This window comes from Sturnira hondurensis, unplaced genomic scaffold (genome assembly GCF_014824575.4).
Source record: "Sturnira hondurensis isolate 20B ecotype Veracruz unplaced genomic scaffold, ASM1482457v3 Scaffold0011178, whole genome shotgun sequence".
NCBI classification, from domain to species: Eukaryota; Metazoa; Chordata; class Mammalia; order Chiroptera; family Phyllostomidae; genus Sturnira; species Sturnira hondurensis.
In genome coordinates this window covers 1,322,014-1,341,309 of record NW_028083809.1, presented here as the reverse complement: position 1 = coordinate 1,341,309, position 19,296 = coordinate 1,322,014, and the positions used below count along the sequence as shown (strand labels likewise).

Below are 19,296 nucleotides of genomic sequence, written 5' to 3'. Positions count from 1 at the left end.
CCTGGCTCGTGTGGCTCTTTGGGCCTTTGGACTGAAAGGCCTCCTGGCACATTCCTGGGTTGCTCGCCAGGTCCCTCACGAGGCGTGTGCGAGAAGAAGTGAATTGGTGTTTGTTTCTCTCCCTCTCTTTATCCCTCCCTTTGCCTCTCTAAAAATAAATAAATAAAGTCTTGCCCTGGCTGGCGTGGCTCAGCTGACTGAGTGCGAGCCTGCAAACCAAAGGGTTGCTGGTTCAATTCCTGGTCAGGGCACATGCCTGGGTTGCGGGCCGGTTCCCCAGTGGCAGGGTGTCTGAGAGGCAACAACACATTGATGTTACTCTCCTTCTCTTCCCATCTCTCTAAAAGCAAATTAAAAAATCTTTTAAAAAGTAAAATATTTAAAAATAAAAAAATTAAAATTGTGATAACAGCATCTTGTGAAGGAACTCAGGAATGTACTTATTAATGAGCTTAGAATGCAAATTAAAAATGTATACAGGGTGGGCAGAAGTAGGTTTACAGTTATTCATGGGGAAATAATACAAATGAGAACAGTAAATGATAAGGAAATAATAATACAAGAATGAACTCCATGTTTTGTGTTCTCACAACTATAGACCTACTTTGGCCCTCCCCTGTTTATGTTTATCCAAGGAACATGTGTTAATCCCTTGAAGGGTTATTGTGGTAGGATTTAATGGGGGTCATCTTTGTAACCCACCTCACTTCAGAGGCCAGAAAGTTCACTCCCCACCCCACCCCAGCTGCCAGTCCGAGGAACTCTATGGGCACGTTACAAGGTGAACTGTCTGAAGCTGGTTCCTGGCTGGCCCTGTTGGTCTGGGAAAGGCAGACACGGCCGATTTACCCTGCGGGGGTGGAGCGTGCAAGGAGCCAAGAGGGGGCTGCCCAGGCGCTGTGGCTGCTGGGAGAGCAGAGCCAGGTGTGCTGGCTTGTGCTGCTCAGTACTTTTTTTTAGAGGAAAAGGCAAATCTATGTGTTTTTATAAACTCTTATTTATAGATGTTTGAGGGACTTCTATATATTTTATTACCAAATATTTGTCATTTGATGCTTCAATTTTTTACATGAGTTGTTAAACATGGGGAAAAATACACATTTTAAAAGAGTGAATAGTACACTGAACCCAAGATTTTGCCCCAGTTACTTCATGTAACCCCCCATTTCCTTTTTCTTTGCAGAAGTATTTAAAAGCAACCCTGACGGCATTTCATTTCGCCCCCACATCCTTCAGTAAATATCTCTAGAAAATACCGTCATTTTCTTGTATAAGCCTGAGTGCCATTATCACACCTAACAACATAAACCATAATTTCTTGGTGTCACCTAATAGCCAGGCTAAATCAAATTGCCCTGAAGGTCAAGAATGTGTTTGGACAGTAATTTTGTTCTAATTGGGATCCACGTGAAGTCCACCATCACATCTGGTTGTTGTGTCTTTTTAATTTTTCAATCTAGAGCGAGTAAGCTCTTCTCCCTCCCCTCCGCCTTCCCCATGTGGTTGACGTATTGCAAGAACTGAGTCGGGGGTGTTCCACCTTCTGCATTTGTTTGTTTACTCTCTTGTGCTACAATTCAGCTTGTTTCACTGTACCCTGAATGGAAAGCTCCCCCCCCGTTTGGAATGTATTCTAAGTCTGAGAGACTCGACGCATTGGCTGTTAACATGTCGCATACAGCACACACTAGGGAAAGTGGGACATGGCTCTTAATTGCAGTGGCGAAGACCACAGGACGCAGCTGCTAATTAGCATCTGTCTGGGGGTTTGACATCAGGTTCACGTTCAGGGTGTCGCATCTGCTGGAACGCACATACTTTTCTACAGAGGGCGAGGGTCCCACTCCAAGTCTATGGAAGTACGCACTGGGGTCAATTCCAAAGGAAGAGTCCCCGGACTTATTTCAGGTAACCGACATTTCAACCTAGAAGAGACGTTAGCAAGTTGGAGGCCCTCAGGTTCCCAATGTTCCAAGTCTTTGTGTGATGGCACTGGTGCCTCTGATGTGGTAAGTTTTGGTTTTCCTCCATTTTCTTCCTAAATGATCACTGGAGTAGAGAGGAGTGAGGTAGACATGACCTATGACCTCTTACATGACCTCCATAGATAACACACCAGGGCCTGCAGGTTAACAAGTCTCCTTTTCTAAAATGAAGGTAATGAAAATTCTGAAAATAATGGTTACTTTCTGACACTGATAAGAGTTAGGAAATTGTTGGGTTCATTGGATAGGCATGGTTTTTATGTTTTTGCTTCAGACAAAAAACAGCGGCACCTATGTTTTTGAACACAGACCTGACCCTTACTAGTGTACTGAAGCCTCGCATGACTTGAGTTGGTGTGACGTGGTCTTCACGCTGATTTAGCATGAGAAATATGCTAGGCGAATTCTGTGACTCTCAGGTTTGTGAAATTTCCTGCAAAACAGCAAGGACCGTTTTGGCTATAACATGTGAGCTTTGTGTCTCAATGCCAGTGTCGTGGGACTGCAAAGGGAGGACCCTCGGCCAGAAGACTGGAGTCGCCGAGCAGCCGTGCCCGCTGACTTTCCTGCCCAGTGCTGCTGAGCGCCACGACCCCTGTCTGCGACGTGTGAGTTGCTGCCGCCTGGTGGAACAGGTGCCCCTACGGCTCCCTCTCCCGGGGTGCCCAAGTCTCCCTGAGAAGAGTTGGGCTCAGAAGACCCTGATGAGCTGGCTACCTCTGATGCCGCTCTGCAGCCAGAGTTCCCGACCAGGACGAGGCGTCTTCCCAGGGCGACTGCAGAAACCACGTGGTCGGCTGCCCCAAAGCATCGCACTAGGAACAGCTGGGCTCTCTGCTGCTGTCAGCTGGCCGCCTCTCCTTACCCTTCCAAACATCGTGAAAAATTCTTTATGTGCTTATCCTCTTCTCCAGTTCTTCTTAAAAGCATTGTGTTGGTACTTAAAGAGGGTATATAAGTGTACCATTGGGGTCTCTGAAGGGGGAGTTCCACTGTGCACAGCTATGTGAGTGAGCATAAGGACCCCGCGCCATTCGTTTGTATATTCACATTGCACACACTTACCGAGGGCCTTCCATATGCCCCTCATGGGATCTGGCACATCGGTGCACTGGGGCAGGTGGAACCAGAACTGATCCAGGCTCTCTCCAAGCAGTTGCTCCAAGAGGCCCCTGTGGGGACGTTGAGCAGGAGCCCAGAGGGCGTAGGAGGCGTATGACCAAAGGAGGCAGTAGGAGGTGGAGGAGGAGCTGGTTCCTGAGGGAGAGAACGTCAACTGAGCAGATGCGACTGAAGGATGAATCTTGGAGATGTTAATTGAAGTGACTCTTAAAGCTTGACTGTTGATTTTAAATAGAGAAATTGAGTAAATAAGATGTTATTTCCCAGTTTAGTATATTCTTTGCCTACAAGAGTCTTTTCATACAAGGAATGGTCATTTGCCCTTGTATTGGAGTACCTGGGACAGCTGGGTGGTCACTTTTTTTCCTAATGGCCCAAGAACTTAGGTTTCCAGGAATTTGACCAATTTAGCAACTAAAGATATTTAGTACAACACAGGGCTACCTAGATCCCTTTGTCTTGGTTTGCCTTAAAAACCAAAGGGATAGAAGAGCAAGGAGAACATATTAATCCCAAGAAGCGAACAGGAAGAAAAATCCTATTGGCACTTGTACCTAAAGCATTTCTGCCCCACGGGCTCACTCCACTCTGGGTGACTCACACATGTACAGTCTGTACCCCCAGTTAGCCTGGGTTCTTATGTTCTGGCTCCAAACCCTTTCCTTGCCCTTCTAGGTGTTTCCAAGGCTGTGCCTTTGCTCTTAGGACCTCAGAGAACTTCACTTTCTCCTCTTCTATGACCTTAACTTATTGTAACATTATTGTATCATTAAAGGCCTGCGCCTCTCAGGACTCTTTGGGAAGAAGGAGCTTTTGTCTGGCCCATCCCTGGTGTCTCCTAACATGAGTCTGCAGCTTCGCAGTTGCCGGGCACTCATAACCCTTTTGCTGAACTGAAGTGCCCATTCTCCTTGGGGAGAGAGGAGCTTTGCCCAGATCGTCCAGGGAGGTTGGCCCTCCAGGGGCCTGCAAGCTAGTCCCGGAATGCCCAAGGGTGACCTCATAAAGCCAGAATTCTCCCTGTGCACCCTTCTGTGTGGCCTCCGGAATCTAGATGGCGAGGAAATCCCTAAACAGAGATTTTCTGTTTTCTGGGTGATAAACGTGAGGAATAAAAGGCGAGAGTTTGGAGAATGTTTCAACACTCGTACCACCAGACCCACACCAGAGTCGTGTCCAGTTCCCTGTTGGATACCACATTGGCAGTATTCTGCGCGAGATGTCGGACGTTCCAGTAAACACTCCGTTTCTACTGCTTGTTAGGAAGGGGCCAATGGGGGTGGGGGCAGGGCGCTAGTGCTCTCTGCCTCCTCCCGTGGGCACTGTCGCACCCCCCCAAACTGAGGGGCAAGTCCTCAGTGGGCTGGTCTCTCTGAGTGGTGGGGTTGGGGGTGGCCAAGCACATGACTTGTTCGGGTTTAGTGTCAGGACTGGCCAGTTAAGTCAGATACTCGGTCACGCTCTTATTTGGCCTGTAGACTGAATGGCGAGTTTGTCTTCATTTTGTCCTGTCTGGTTAACTGTGTTAGATAATTTAAAGGCTTTTGTCTGTGTGTGTGTGGGGGGGCATGGTAACCAAATCAGATCATGAAAATTACACATTTTGCTTTCATGCATTGAAAAAGTATATTCACTCTATTTTTTTACTGTTGTGAGAATGTGCTCATTTGTTACATACAGTGGGAACAAGTTGTACTCTTTTGAGAAAAATTGCAAAGCACAGATAAATATGGACAAATGGGAAACAATCACCTACAACCTCACCACTGTCAACATTTTGACGTATTTTCTGCCAAGTTTTTTCTACCCATTTTTGAACAGTTGAGATAATGAGTAGAGAATTTGTATCTTGTTTTTATATTTTGCTATTCAGCAGATCATAAACATTTTTTTAAATCATGAAAAATGCATAGACATTTTCATGTCTGTATAACATTCCATGAGATGGATATGCTATGATTTACTTAACCAGTCTTTTCTGTTAAGATTTTTACATTGTTTTGGTAAATAATGCTGGGATAAACACATTTGGCCCAAGGCACTGGTTTGCATTTCAGATTGTATTCTCTTGGGGCAGATTCCTTGGGTCAGAGGATATGAACAGTTCTAAGGCCGTCAGAAAAGTGTCAGTTTACATTCCTCTTTGCAGTTTATGACGATGCTCAATCACACCACACTGTTGCCTGCATTAAATATTATCACGGTGGAGTCTTTGCTGACTTTACAAGCAAGAAGGATGGTTTGATTTAATTTCTATCTTCCAAGTTAGTAGTACTGCTGACCATTTGGGGGGAAGTTTATTGTCATTGTATTTGTTTCATGAATTGACTGTCTTTGCCCATTTTTTTGTTAGAATGTTTAGTTTTTTTATCATTGATTTGTAAGCACTTGTCTGGGTGATTATTTAATTGTTACCCGTTTTCCTTACTAGACGGACAGTATTTAATTTTGCTCCTGTTATATCAGCAGTGCCTGCTGTAACGCCTGGCATGTAGCAGTTACTTAATAAAAATTTGCCGACTGAGTAAATGAAGATGATGCTTTGTTTTGCTTGAGAAGGAGAGGTAGCCATTCTGCCTCAGAAGTCTAGAGAGAAAGAACCAAGAAACTGAGTGAGGTCAGACACTAGGCGAGCATCATACACATTTCAGGGGTCATTCAGTCAGTATTTGGTTGCAGTTTGAAGGTATATATAAACTTTTCTCACAGAAGGGGAGAGGCAGACCTCGTCCCCACAAGAAAGGAGGCAGCGTTTGGGGGTCCAGCTCTGTGATGAGATAATCGTGCCTCTTATTCGGCTTTTTGACAGGAGGAAAGACACCCAGTGCCAGGCGTTTGTGAAGAGAATCATAAGGAGCCCTGTGTTTAAGATAATGATGATCAGCATCATCTCGATGAACGCCTTCCAGTTGGTCTTGTTTACTGACTATGAAACAAGATACAACTTTTTCAGGCTTTTTGAGGTAAGCAGACAAAATGGATCCTCTCTTTTTTTGGGTTTCACCTATTTTAATTCTGAAATGTTAGGCAATTTTTAAGATATTTTGTTTAAGAAAATTTTCTGTAAGAAGAGTCTAAGGGCTTTTGAAATACACTCTAAATTCTGGGACTATGGGGGCTTCCGGCCAAGATGGATCTGTAGGCAGAAACTGTTGGCTTCCTTGCGCAACCAAAAGGAGAATAACTACCAATCTAAAATCAACAAACAACCAAAATTGCCAGAAAAAATCAAACTTCATGGAACTCTGACAACCAAGGAATTAAAATATCAACCAGGACAACCACACCTGTAAGGCAGACAATGGAAGCGGACTCAGAAAAACTGAGAAGAGGTGGCTGGGGGGCGGGGCTGACTGCTGATCTAGGCAGAGCTGCCCGGGAGGACTGACCTAAGGGGAAAACTGAGACTCAGCTGACTGTGGGCTATGGCTGCGGTTGCCCCGGTGGGAGACACTTCCAGTCGCACGCCAGAGTCTGTTGGAAAGTGCGCTAGAGAGGAGCAGGCCAGCTGCACTGTTCCCTCTCTGGCCCCCCGCCCCACAGGTAGGGCAGCAAGGAGGGTTGGCCTGCCCGGGTGAATACCTAAGGCCCTGCCCTCTTATAACTTATCAGGTGCACCAAGACAAAGAAATATGGCCCAAATGAAAGAACACAATGAAACCTCAGAGCACTGAGTGGTGAGGAGATTGCCGACCTCTCTGATGCAGAATTTAAAGCCCTGATAATCAAAATGCTCACAGAACTGATTGCACTTTGTCGAAAAATGAAAGATACCCAAAATGAAATAAAGCAAAATATTCAGGGAACCGAGAGTGGCAAGAAGGAAACCAGGATCCAAAGCAATGATTTGGAACAAAAGGAAGAAATAAACATCCACTGGATCAGAATGAAGAAATAAGAATCCAAAAAAACAAAGAGAGGCTGAGGATTCTCGGGGATAACCCGAAACATTCCAATATCTGAATTATAGGGGTGCGAGAAGGGGAAGAACAAGAGCAAGAAATTCAAAACTTATTTGAACAAATAATGAAGGAAAACTTCCCCAATTTGGCAAAGGAAGTCTAGGAAGCCCAGAGAGTCCCAAAAAAGTTGGACCCGAAGAGGAACACACCAAGGCATATCATCATTAAATTACCCAAGATTAGAGATAAAGACAAAATCCTAAAAGCAGCAAGATATAAGGAGACAGTTACCTACAAAGGAGTTCCCATAGGCTATCAGCTGATTTCTCAAAAGAAACCGTATGGGCAAGAAGGGGCTGGAAAGAAGTATTTGAAGTCATGAAAGGCAAGGACCTACATCCAAAATTACTCTATCCAGCAAAGCTTTCATTTAGAATGGGAGAGTATCTTTAGATAAAACACTTTAGATAAAGTGCTTCCCAGATAAGGTCAAGTTCAAGGAGCTCATCATCACCAAGCCCTTATTATATGAAATGTTAAAGGGACTTAGATTCTAAGAAAAAGAAGATTAAAAATATGAACAATAAAATGACAACAAACTCACAACTATCAACAAACCAACCTGAAAGAAAAGAAAAACAATGAAAACAACTAAGCAAACAACCACAACAGGAATAGAATCCAAGAAATGGACATCACATGGAGGGAGTTCAGTGGGGAGTGGGAAGGGGGGGATGGGGGGAAAGGTACAGGGAAGAAGAAGCATCATTGGTAGGCATAAGAGAAAAAATGGTGTAGGAAACAGAGGACTCAAAGAACTTATATGTACAACCCATGGACGTGAACTAAGGCGGGGGAGAATGGTGGGGGTTGGAGGGGCAGGGGGAGGGGGGATAAAGGGGGAAAATTGGGAAAACTGTAATTGCAGAATCAATAAAAAAATACTTTAAAAAATCAAATCAAATCTGGGAATATGGCCCTGGCTGGGTAGTTCAGTTGGTTAGAGTGTTGTCCCGATGCACCAAGGTTGTGGGTCCATCACTGGTCAGGCCACATGTAAGGATCTGTAACAAAACGCAGGTCTGGCTGACTGCGCTTTGAAAGCAGTACTTGGTGATGTGAAGGAATGTGGTTTTATTTGGGTGCTGGCACCTTGGAAAATGGGGGACCCTCATCTCAAAGCATCACCATCCTAGCATCTCAGGTGTCATGACTAGTTATAATCCCAAAGGTAACCACCAAGAAAGTAAAAATATCCAGAAAAGCAAATGAGAAGGGAATGAAAATGATACACTACACACACAACACACAACACACAAAGCCATAATGGAGGAACCGAGGAACAGAAATGATGTGACATGTATGTCAGAGAATAGCAAAATGGCAGAACTATCTTATCATTAATTACCTTAAGTGAAAATGAATTAAACTCTACAATTGAGACAGACTGGATCCTCAAAAAGCCCATGTGTATGTTGTCTATAAGAGATTCACTTGAGATCTGAAGATATAAATAGATAGAAGGTGAAAATCAAAAAAACATTTCATGCAAATAGAAACCAGAAGAGGGCTGGGTTGACTGTACTAACATTGGACAAAATAGACATTGAGGCAAAAACTTAAAAAGAGGCAAAGAAGGACATTGTATGTTGAAAGGGGTCAATTAATTGGGAAGATAGAAAGTTTTCTCAAGTACGTATAGGGCGTTCTTCAGTGTAAACCAAATGTTAGGTCACGAAACAAGTCTCACATTAAAAAATATTAAAATCACACAAAATATCTTCTCTGACAATGGAATGAAACCATAATTCTATAACAGCAGTAAAACTTGACATTTTTCTACTATATGGGAATTAAACAACATATTGAACTAAAAAAACAAAAAACACACCTTTTGTTTTTTTACCCAATAGGTCACCGTTAAATATATCCAATAGGCGAAAGAAGATATCTCAAGGGAGAGTAGAAAAATACTTTGGAAAACACACCATACTAAAACTTACGGGGTGTCGCAGCAGCGGTGATCCTGGGACATTTACACCTATAAAAGCCTGTATAGGAAAGAAGAAAGATCTCAGATGAAGAACTAACTTTACACCTGAAGGAACTACACAAAAAAGAGCAAACTAAACCCAAAGCTACCAAAAGGAAGGAAATAAAAATGGTTGGAGTGAGATAAACAAAATAGAGAAACAATAGAGAAAAATACAAGTTTTGTTCTTCAAAACGATCAAGTTGACACGTCTTTAGCTAGATTGACTAAGAAAACAAAAGAGTCAAATTTCTAAAAATACAAATGAAAGTATTGACCATTTGTACCGTCTAAATACTGACCATTTATTTCTGTACTGACCATACAGAAATGAAACAAGATTATAGGAGAATACTATAAACAATTGTATGATAACCTAGGATGAAACAAACCAACTACCAAGCTGACTCAAGAAGAAATAGAAAACAGACATATTGAAATGGACCACATTAAGTAAAAAGATTAAGTCACTAATCAAAAGCCTCCCCAGAAGCAATGTCCGGGAGCAGATCCCTTTACTCTTAAATTCTGCCTTGCATTTAAAAAAGAATGAGCACCAGTCCTTCTCAAACTCTTCCAAAACAGAGGAGAGGAGGGACTACTTTCAAACTAATCCATGAGGCTAGCATTACCCTGACACTAAAGATAGGCAAAGACATAATAATAAAAAATTACAGGCCAATATAATGAATATAAAGGCAAAAATCCTCAGTGCCATGATAACAAAGTGAATCCAGCAGCAACTTAAAAGGATTATGTGCCATGACCAAGTAGGATTTATCCCATAATGCAAGGTTTATTGTACAAAAATCGATGTAATGCACAAACAGAATGAAGGCAAAAATCCACGTCACTCCTCAGTTGGTGCTGAAGAAAATCTTACACCTTTTGACTCATAGATACAAATAGGTTGAAAGTGAAAGAATGAAAAGTTATTCCATGCAAATAGAAAACAAACAAACAAACAAGACCTTTGTTGGCTGTACTAAACAAGAAACAGAAGGGAAATTCTTGAATTTGAGAGTGGATATTTTTGAAAAAATTCACAGCTAACATCATATTCCATAGTGAAAGACTGAAAGTTTCCCCCCTAAGATCAGGAACAAGACAAAAGTCCCTGCTTTCACCATTCATCCAACATTGTACTGGAAGTTCTAACCAATGTAGTTAGGCAAGGACAAGAAATAAAAGGTATCCAAACTGGAATGGAAGAGCTGAAATTATCTTTGTTTGCAGATGACTTGATCTTATATATAGGAAGTCCTGAAGAATATACACATGTGCCCTGGCTGGTGTGGCCCAGCTGGTTGGAGTGTCATTCTGTGGACCGAACGGTCGTGCATTTGATTCCCGGTCAGGGCACATGCCCAGGCTGGGGGCTGGTCCCCTGGCTGGGTGCATTTGAGGAGACAGCGATCGGTGTTTCTCTCTCACATCAATGTTTGTCTCTCTGTCTTCCCCTCTCTCTTTCTTTCTCTCTCAAAGCAATGGGGGAAAAATGTCCCTGGGTGAAGGTTTTTAAAAAATTAAAAGAAAATCCATGCACATGAACACACACAACTACTAGAGCTATCAAACAAATTCAGCAAAGTGGCCGAACACAGACCAACTAGAAAAATCAGTTGATTTCTGTACACTAACAATGAACAATCTGAAAAGGAAATTACAAAAGTCTCATTTCCAATAGCACCCCAAATAAAAAAATACTCAGGAGTAAGTTTACCCAAGGAAATGAACAATGTGTATAATGAAAGTTATAAAACATTGCTGAAAGAAATTAATTAAGACTTAGATAGGACTTCCGCCAAGATGGAGGCATAGGTGGAAACACTGTGCCTTCTCCCACAACCAAGTTTGACTACAACAAAAGTTTTGGAGAACTAGAACACACCCAAAGACCAGAACACGGAAGTCCGACAGCTACGAACCGTTCAATGGGGACGGTAAGAGAGGTGGAACCAGCAACGGAGCTGGGTCCGGCGGGACAGATCCCCCGACCTAGGCGCTAGGTGCGCAGGCAGCCCAAAGCCAGTCGGGGTGTGGGGCAGACTGACCACGGTCGCACATTTGCGCACAGTGAGACGGACCACGCAGGCCCCAGGGGACGAACCCAGTGGTGGAGGGCCGACAGCGGTGGCACACTCGAGTGCAGTGGAACGAAACACGTGGGCCCGGGGACAGCAGCAACTGTGGCACCGGTGAGGGCCGCGGCAGGGGACGGCGGAGGGAAGCCATTGTCCCTCTTTGACACCGCCTCCACATACGTCACAACCCAGCGACTTTGTTGCCCTGCTCTGGTGAAAACCTAGGGCTCCGATCCTGCTACTTAACAGGCACGAACAGCCCAAAAGATGGCGCAAGAGGAACTCAAAGTCCCATAGCCAATAACCCTAAGCGACCGGGAAATTGCCAGCCTCTCAGAAGCCCAATTTAAGACACTATTTATCAGGATGCTCACAGAATTGGTAGACTACAGTCACAAATTAGAGAAACAAAAGAAACATATGAAGGCTAAACTAATTGAAATGAAGGGAGATGTCTAGGAAACCAATAGTGATGGAAAGGAAACTGGGACTCAAATCAATGGAATAGACCAGAAGGAAGAACGAAACATCCGACCAGAAAGGAATGAAGAAATGAGAATTCAAAACAATGAGGAGAGGCTTAGGAACCTCCAGGACATCTTTAAACATTCCAACATCCGGATTATAGGGGTACCAGAAGGGGGAAAGAAACAGCCACGAGTGGAAAACGTATTTGAACAAATAATAAAGGAGAACTTCCCCAGTCTGGCAAAGGAAATAGACTTCCAGGAAATCCAGGAAGCTCAGAGAGTGCCAAAGAAGTTGGACCCAAGAAGGAACACACCAAGGCACATCATAATTATATTAGCCAAGACTAAAATGAAGGAGAGAATCCTAGAAGCAGCAAGGGATAAGGGGACAGTCACCTACAAAGGAGTACCCATCAGACTTTCAGCGGATTTCTCAAAAGGGACCTTACAGGCAAGAAGGGGCTGGAAAGAAGTATTCCAAGTCATGAAATCCAAAGACCTACAGCCAAGATTGCTTTATCCAGCAAAACTTTCCTTTAGAATGGCAGGACAGATAAAGTGCTTCTCAGATAAGGTCAAGTTCAAGGAGTTCATCATCACCAAGCCCTTATTATATGAAATGCTAACGGGACTTATATAAGGAAAAGATGATGAATAATATGAACAGTGAAAGGACAGCAAACACACAGGTATTAACAACCACACCTAAAACAAAAGCAAACCAAGAGGACAGCTAGATCAGGAGTGGAACCATAGAAATGAAGAACACATGGAGGGTTAGAAACAGGGGGGTGGGAGGAGGAGAAGGGGGGAGAGGGCACAGAAAATAGCATAGATGGTAGGTAGAAAATAGATAGGGGGGAGGGTGAGAGTAGTGGGGGAAATATAGAATCTAAAGAACTTGAGACACGTGGTTATAAACTAAGGGGGGAGAATGGTGGGGGAGGGAGTGTGTGGGTGGAGGGGAATGAAGGGGGGGACTAGAACAACTGTAATGGTATAATCAATAAAATATATTAAAAAAAGACTTAGATAAATGGGAAGGTGCCATATTCATGGATTAGAAGATTTAAGACTTAAAACTGTTCAAAATGAACCACAGATTCATTGCAATCCTTATCAAAATTTCAACAGCCTTTAAAAAAAATGGAATTGGGAAGTAGGTCCTCAAATTCCTATGGAGGTGCCCACGGCCCTGAGTGACCAAAACAATATTGAAAATGAAGAAAATCTTGCAACAAAGTTGGAAGACGTGCACTTTCTCACTTCAGAACTTACTACAAAGACTAAGTGATCAAAACAGCGCGCTACTGGCATGAGGATAAACACACACATAGACTCACGGACTAGGACTGAGATTCTAGAGGTAAGTCCAACGATCTGTCACCAGTTGAGTCACCAGGGTGCCGAGACCATTCATGGAGAAGAAGGACAGTCTTCTGATCCAGTGGTGCTGGGGCAACTTGATATCCACGTACAAAAGGGTCAAGTTGGACCCCTTTCTCACACTGGATACAAAAATTAACTCAGAATGGATCAACATCCTAAATATAAGAGCTAGAACACTTAAAAGAAAACATAGGGATAAGTCTTCATGACCTTGGATTTGTCAGTGTATTCTTAGATGTGACATCAAGAACATAGGCAACAAGAAAAAATAAATAATTTGGATTCATCAAAGCAAAAACATTTGTGAATCTAGGGGCACTATCAAGAGAGTGAAAAAATACTTGTAAATCATGTTTCTGATAAAGGATTAATACTTCGTATAAATAATGAATTTGTACAACTCAACAATTGAAACAACCCAATTCCGAAAAATGGGCAAAGGACATGAATGGGCATTTCTCCAAAGAAAATACAGAAATGACTGATAAGCACATGAAAAGATGTTCAACAACACTAGGCATTAGAATGAGAAATGCAAATCCAAACCACAATGAGATACAATTTCATGCCCATTATTAATAGCTAGAATAAAATCAAAGAACCATAAATGGAAAGTAAGTGTTTGTGAAGGCATGAGAAAGTAGGACCCTGCCCATTTCTCATAGAAATAAAAGGGTTCATCACCATAAAAAAGTTTGGCAGTTCCTCAAGAAGTTAAACATAGAATCACCATATGATGCAGCAATTCCACTTCTAGGTATATACCCCAAAGGACTGAAAGCAGATGCTTGTACACCAGTGTTCATAGAAGCATTATTCACAATAGCCAAAAGGTAGAAGCAACCCAAGCATTCGTCAACTGACGAATGGATAAAGGAAATGGAATATGCTTCAGCCTTAAAAGGAATGAAATTGCCATGTGCTACAATGTAGATGAATCTTGAAAGCATTATGCTAAGAGAAATAAACCAAAAGCAAAAGGGCAAATGCTGTATGGCTCTACTTAAACGAAGTACCTAAAATAGACAAATTCCTGCGGACAGAAAGTAGAATAGAGTTTACTGGGAGTGGAGGGGAGAGGTGATAAACAATATTGTTTGTTGGGTTCAGAATTTCTGTTGGAGGTGATGACATAATTCTGGAAACAGATCGTGGTGACAGTTGCACATTACTGTAAATATACGTATTCCCACTGAATTTTAACCATAAAAATGGTTACAAAGAAATTTCATGGTATGTATATTTTTCCACAATCAAAAACAAAGGTAATACATACTCAAAACTAACCCTCCACACACTCAACATTACAGTTTAAAAAGATTAATTTTATGGTACATGAAGTATATTTCAATTTTGAAAATTAGGAGCTAACCTGTTGTTTAAGAGCAACAGAATAATATCAAAAAAGAAGGAAAAGGCCCTGGCTGGTGTAGCTCAGTGGACTGAAGCACCAGCCTGCAAACCAAAGGGTCACCAGTTTGATTCCCAGTCAGGGCACACACCTGGGTTGCAGGCCAGGTCCAAATTTGGGGGTGTGTGAGAGGCAACCACACATTGATGTTTCTCTCTTTCCCTTCCCCTCTCTCTAAAAATAAATAAATAAGATCTTTATAAAAAAAGAAGGATCCCTGGCTGGAGTAGCTCAGTGGATTGAGCATGAGCCTGCGAACCACAGGATCGCGGTTCGATTCCCAGTCAGGGCACATGCCTGGGTTGCGGGCCAGTTCCCAGCAGGGGACGCATGAGAGGCAACCACACATTGGTATTTCTCTCCCTCTCTCTTTCCCTTACCCTCTAAAAATAAATTAATTAATTTAAAAAAAGAAGGAAAAAGGAAGACATCGAAGGGAAAAAGAAGGAATGTAAATAAAGGGAAATAATAAAGAGAAGACAAAATGAATGAAATAGAAAACAGATTCAATAGAAAGTATCAATAAAACTTAAAGTCAGGTCTTAGAAAATAATTAAAATAACTTTCTTCATGAGACAAACAAGTGAAATGGAAGCCCTGAAATCTGTTAAGAATTACAAGAGGAAATTACAAATATAGTTGATATCAGAAATCTAATATTTTCGTGCCAATATAGTTGAAAGCCTAGTTGAAATAAGACAATTTTCTAGGAAAAATGTTACAAAACTCACTCAATAAAAAAGCAAAAACCTGCAGTAATCTTATATGTTTATATATGTCCTTTAATGGCATTAAAGTGTTGAATTAGTAGTTAAAGTTTTTCATCTCCCAAAACAACCGGATTCGATGGCTTTATATTCATGGAACATATAATTCCAAACCTATCAGACACTTTAAGTAATTAAATAAATAAGTGTCTGCCCTGCCTACAGGCTATTTATTTTCTGAACCTTCATGCCAAAATTAGACAAGGATAGTACAAAGAAGAAAAATGGTACCCAATGTTATGAAGTTGGACACAAAATTTCCAAACAGAATATTAGGAAACTAAATTTTAAAAATGCATCCAAAAGATAGTATACCATTTCCAAGTTGGTTTTTTTCAGGGATGTGCATATTAGAAAAATGTACATATTTTATTAACTAGCTTAAACTATTAAAAGAGAAAAATCCCTGCAAGATCATTTCAAGAGATGCAGAAAAAAAGTTTACCATGAGTATCGTTCATGATAAAAACTTTGCAAACTGAATAAAAAAACTCATCAAACTAGGAATGGGAAGGGTGTGTTTTTAAGCTGATTAAGAGTACCTGTGGACTTCCAGCCAAGGTGGAGGTGTAGGTGGAAACACTGTGCCTCCTTGCACAACTAAGTTTAAAGACAGTGAAGTTTTAGTAACAAAAACACAGCCAAAACACAGAAAATTGAACTGTATGGAAGTCCGAAAACAACGAACCATTCAGCCAGACCGGTAAGAGGGGTGGAGTCAACGGCAGAGCAGGGTTGGGCTGGAAAGTCGGTCAGACCGATCCTGGAGCAGAGGCAGAGGCGGTTGGTGGATCCCTGGCGTGGGGTGGCAACCGGCGGACCAAGTGAGGGCGCAGGGCAGTTGGCTGACTGTGGTCACACATTCGTGTACGAATAAACCAAGCGGAGGGAACAGTGATACAGACCGCTCAGGCTAGGGCCCCAGAGACGGGAATTAAAGCCTGAAAGCACCAATTGGAAAGACTTTTGGGGTCAAGGGGCCGGGAGAGGCTCCCAGGCTCACAGAGAGTTTGTTGGAGAGACCCACAGGGTCCTGGAGAGTACACAGGCCCACACACCTGGGAACCAGCACCAGAGGGGCCCTATTTGCTTGTGGGAAGCCGCAGAGGGGACCAAAATCTGGGAGAGAGAGAGCAGAGCAGAGAAAGCCTCATTTTTTTCCCCTCTCTGACCCTGCCCCCACATACAGCGTCACAACCCAGGGACTGGGTTGCCTGGCCCTGGCAAACACCTAAGGCTCTGCCTCTTATACATAACAGGTGTGAACATTATGACTCAAGAACAGCTCAAAGCCCCAGAGTCTATAATTCTAAGTGACCAAGAAATAGCCAATCTTTCAGATGCACAGTTCAAAACACTGGTGATCAGGATGCTCACAGAATTGGTTGATTTTAGTCACAAATTAGAGGAACACGTGAAGGCTAAACTGATTGAAATGAAGGGAAATGCACAGGAAACCAATAGTGATGGAAAGGAAACTGGGACTCAAATCAAGGGAGTGGACCAGAAGGAAGAAAAAAATGACCAAACAGAAAAGAAGGAAGAAACAAGAATTCAAAAAAATGAGGAGAGGCTTAGGAACCTCCAGGACATCTTTAAACGTTCCAACATCCGAATTATAGGGGTACCAGAAGGGGAAGAAGAACAGCCACGAGTAGAAAACTTATTTGAACAAATAATAAAGGAGAACTTCCAGGTCTGGCAAAAGAAATAGACTTCCAGGAAATCCAGGAAGCTCAGAGAGTCCCAGAGAAGTTGGACCCAAGAAGGAACACACCAAGGCACATCATCATTACATTAGCCAAGATTAGAATGAAGGAGAGAATTCTAGAAGCAGCGAGAGATAAGGGGACAGTCACCTACAAAGGAGTTCCCATCAGACTGTCAGCTGATTTCTCAAAAGAGACCTTACAGGCAGGAAGGGGCTAGAAAGAAGTATTCCAAGTCATGAAATCCAAAGACCTACAGCCAAGATTGCTTTATCCAGAAAAGAATGGAAGGGCAGATAAAGTGCTTCTCAGATAAGGTCAAGTTCAAGGAGTTCATCATCACCAAGCCCTTATTACATGAAATGTTAAAGGGACTTATCTAAGAAAAAGAAGATAAAAAATATGAACAGTGAAAGGACAACAAACTCACAGTATTAGCAACCACACCTAAAACAAAAGCAAACTAAGAGGACAGCTAGATCAGGAGTGGAACCACAGAAATGGAGATCACATGGAGGGTTAGCAACAGGGGAGTGGGACGAGGAAAAGGGGGGAGAAGGTACAGAGAATAAGTAGCATAGACGGTAGGTAGAAAATAGGGGGAGGACAGGAATACTGTGGGGAATATAGAATCTAAAGAACTCGTGACACATGGACGTGAACGAAAGGGGGGAAAGGTGGGGCAGGGGTGTGCAGGGTGGAGGGGAGTGAAGGGGGGGAATGGGACAACTGTAATGGCATAATCAATAAAATATGTTTTTTAAAAAGGAGTACCTATGAAAAACCTATATTAAAATAGTTCCACCACTAACTGTAACAAAATTCACAGTTAGTGGTGGAACTACCAGTATTCCAGTTATTACTGATGAATTTGTATTAGAGTCTTAGCTAATGTATAACACAGGAAAAAGAAAGCATTAAGAATTAGGAAATGAAGAAAATAACTCATTATTCACAGGTGATGTGACTTATGCATGGAAATCCGAAAAGAACCTGAAAGAATTATTTATTTTATTTTATTTATTTATTTATCTTTAGAGGGGAAGGAGAGAAACATCAATGTATGGTTGCCTTTCGTGCGTCCCCTGCTGGGAGTTGGCCTGCAGGGAACCAGCCTGCAACCCAGGCATGTGCCCTGACTGGGAATCGAACCTTGATTCTCTGGTTCGCAGGCCCGCGCTCAATCCACTGAGCTATACCAGCCAGGGCTTCTGAAAGAATTCTTAATAAAGTTAATAGATATAAAGCCCAGCAAGTTTGCTGGATATATGATTAATAAATAAATTTAATAAGTCAGCAACAAAAAGGGTAACATTTGTAATAACAAAATATTAAAAAGTTTTAAACATATTTTATTGATTATGCTATTAAAGTTGTTCCATTTTTTCTCCCCTTTTTCCTGCTTTACCCCCCTGTACAGGGAAATAAAGGGGAGAAAATAATGGGACATTTTTTCTCATCTCTGCCCTGTGCCTCCCTCCCACCAGCATTTTCCCACCTTAGTTTATGTCCATGGGTCATACACATAAGTCCTTTGGCTTCTCCATTTCCCACATTATTTTTAAGCACCCCCTGTCTATTTTGTACCTAACATTTATGCTTATTCCCTGTCCTCTTCCCCCTATTCTTCCCCCTCCTCTTCCTCACTGATTACCCTCCATGTGATTTTTAGTTCTGTGAATGTGTTCCTGTTCCAGTTGTTTGCTTAGTTCATTTTTGTTTGTTTCTGTTTTTGTTTTTTGTTTTTAGGTTTGGTTGTTGGTAGATGTGAGTTTGTTGTCATTTTGTTATTTGAATTTTTTATCTTTTTCTTAGATGAGTCCCTTTAACATTTCATATAGTAAGAACTTGGTGATGATGAACTCTTTTAACTTGAACTTATCTGAGAAGCACTTTATCTGCCCTTCCATTCTGAATGAAAGCTTTGCTGGATAGAGCAATCTTGGATGTAGGCATGTAGGCAATCCTTGCCTTTCATGACTTGGAATACTTCTTTCCAGCCCCTTCTTGCCTGCAAGGTTTCTTTTGAGAAATCAGCTGACAGTCTTATAGGAACTCTTTTGTAGGTAACTGTCTCCTTATCTCTTGCTGCTTATAAGATTCTCTCCTTATCTTTAGTCTTCAGTAATGTAATTATGATGTGCCTTGGTATGTGCTTTCTTGGGTTCAACTCTTTGGGATTCTCTGAACTTCCTGGAAGTTTATTTCCTTTGCCAGATTGGGGAGATTCTCCTTTATTATTTTTTCAAATAATTTTTCAATTTTTTGCTCTTCTTCTCCTCCTTCTGGCACCCCTATAATTTGGATGTTGGAACGTTTAAAGTTGTTCTAGAGGTTCCGAGGCTTCTCATTTTTTTAAATTCTTGTTTCTTCATTTTGTTGTTGAATGTTTACTTCTTCCTTCTGGTCCACTCCTTTGATTTGA

At 42.1% G+C, this 19,296-nt stretch overlaps 1 protein-coding gene across 1 annotated transcript in view; it reads left to right on the top strand.

The window, feature by feature from the left end:
* The first annotated feature begins 1,482 nt into the window (after window positions 1-1,482).
* The window catches only part of CATSPER3 (cation channel sperm associated 3), a 28,619-nt gene continuing 10,805 nt past the window's right edge, over window positions 1,483-19,296 (top strand). Inside the window, exons 1-2 of the mRNA XM_037059505.1 lie at window positions 1,483-4,341; window positions 5,917-6,070. Of these exons, the coding sequence (XP_036915400.1) occupies window positions 4,241-4,341; window positions 5,917-6,070 (255 nt within the window). The 5' untranslated portion in view covers window positions 1,483-4,240. The remainder of the gene's footprint in view (window positions 4,342-5,916; window positions 6,071-19,296) is intronic.